This window comes from Cyprinodon variegatus, unplaced genomic scaffold (genome assembly GCF_000732505.1).
Source record: "Cyprinodon variegatus isolate N-32 unplaced genomic scaffold, C_variegatus-1.0 Scaffold1103, whole genome shotgun sequence".
Taxonomy (NCBI): Eukaryota; Metazoa; Chordata; class Actinopteri; order Cyprinodontiformes; family Cyprinodontidae; genus Cyprinodon; species Cyprinodon variegatus.
The window spans coordinates 136907-138685 of record NW_015151556.1 but is presented as its reverse complement, the minus strand read 5'-3'; the positions used below and the strand labels follow the sequence as shown (position 1 = coordinate 138685).

The 1779-nt window shown below is 46.4% G+C and overlaps 1 protein-coding gene across 8 annotated transcripts in view; it reads left to right on the top strand.

Annotated features, from left to right (window-relative positions):
• The window catches only part of LOC107101489 (unconventional myosin-VI-like), a 76546-nt gene that overhangs the window by 44684 nt on the left and 30083 nt on the right, over positions 1-1779 (top strand). For all 8 annotated transcript variants that reach the window (XM_015400439.1, XM_015400438.1, XM_015400437.1 and 5 more), the window contains exons 16-18: positions 550-677; positions 967-1062; positions 1139-1309. In XM_015400439.1, coding sequence (XP_015255925.1) covers positions 550-677; positions 967-1062; positions 1139-1309 — 395 coding nt within the window. The remainder of the gene's footprint in view (positions 1-549; positions 678-966; positions 1063-1138; positions 1310-1779) is intronic.

Genomic DNA, 1779 nt, shown 5'->3' with positions numbered 1-1779 from the left:
CTGGATCTGAACCAGACCTTAGAATGAGGTTCTAGCCGTTTGGACCAGTTTTGGGGAGCCCGGTTCCTGGATCTCTGCTTCCTGCTTCTCTGGTAGAACATTCAGAGAGATATGGACGGAACTTGACCTCGGTACCAGAAAGGACCAGAGATCAGAACCTTTACTGAACAGAACAGGAAAGTTCTGATCGGATCATTGCCGGGTTCATTAACGAGTTCTCTCAAGCTGAGCAGGTCGACCCAGAACTGCTGTGAATCAGAATCTGCTGTGACTGAATCCGGTTCAGGACCAGCCAATGATCCAGATCCTCTGATTTAGTTCTGGTTCTGTTAGAAGAGCCGGTAGAAATATTAGCATGATGAAGATGAAGATGCCTGGTTCTAAACGCACCGCCAGGTCATCAGAACACCAGAGTTGACTCCTTCATCCTCTTCTTCAGGATGTCATCCTCCTCTTCCTCCTGCTCCTTAATCTTCATCCTCTTCATCCTCCTCTTCCTCCTGCTCCTTAATCTTCATCCTCCATCCTCCTCCTCCCCTCTCTCTGCAGACCTGGTGGAGGCCAAGGTTCTGGGCATCCTGGACATCCTGGATGAGGAGAACCGCCTCCCTCAGCCCAGCGACCAGCATTTCACCGACACCGTCCACAGCAAACACAAGAACCACTTCCGCCTCACGGTGAGTCGCCGCTTCTGCTAACAGCCGCTGCTAGCCGCCATCGTCACGGTTACCTTTACGTCTGAACCAAGAGGCTAGAAAACAACAAGCTAGAAAAGTTTATTTGTGTTCATAAAATCAAAAATGTTTATTAAAGACTTTCTAAGCTCTGTGTCCGTCTTCCTGTCCTGGATTAATGTCCTACAAAGATCTTCACTCTAGATGAGGTTTTTCTATAGAATGAACCGCCTGCAGTTAGACGTCCGTATTTGCGTCTCTGATGTCCACCCTCCGTTTTTCTGTCCTTCAGATTCCCAGGAAGTCCAAGCTGGCCGTCCACCGGAACGTGAGAGACGACGAAGGATTCATCATCCGCCATTTTGCCGGAGCCGTGTGCTACGAGACGGTGCGTTCAGGATGCTGCAGAGTTGAAACACGTAGAGCCGTGGTTAATAGAGACTAACATGCCTCCTCCATCTCAGACCAAGTTTGTGGAGAAGAACAACGACGCTCTGCACATGTCGCTGGAGAGTCTGGTCAGCGACTCCAAGGACCGCTTCATCCGCGAGCTGTTTGAGAATTCCACCAACAGCCGAGACGTGAAGCAGAAGGCCGGGAAGCTGGGCTTCATCAGTGTGGGGAACAAGTTCAAGGTAAGCCCCGCCCAGCAGAGACGCTGTGATGAGTTTATCTAACGTTCCTCCTCAGGCTGACCAGGGACTGACCATCCTATGGAGTGAATTTTGTTCCATCTTTGTTGAAAGCAGAAAACATTTTTATTAAAGAAATTGGAAAAAAATACTAAAAATGAAACTTTGAAAAATGTTTTAATTTTAAAAAAGAGGAGCTTTTTTTTTCCAGATTAAATTTGTTAAATCATGAAATTTTTTTATTTTATATTTCATCTATTAAGATTTGTGTTATTTTCTTTTTTAAACGTCTCTTTTTCCAGATTGAGTTTTGCATATTTTATTCTTTTGAAACTGCGTTTCCAAACATCTTCCCTGCTGGGGGCGGGCCTTCAAAGACGCATTTCTATTGGCCTGCTGGACGTTAGCAGCTTTCTTATTGGTCAGAGCGAGTGTTTGGACGGTGCTGGAAGTGAACAGAATGTGAAAAACAA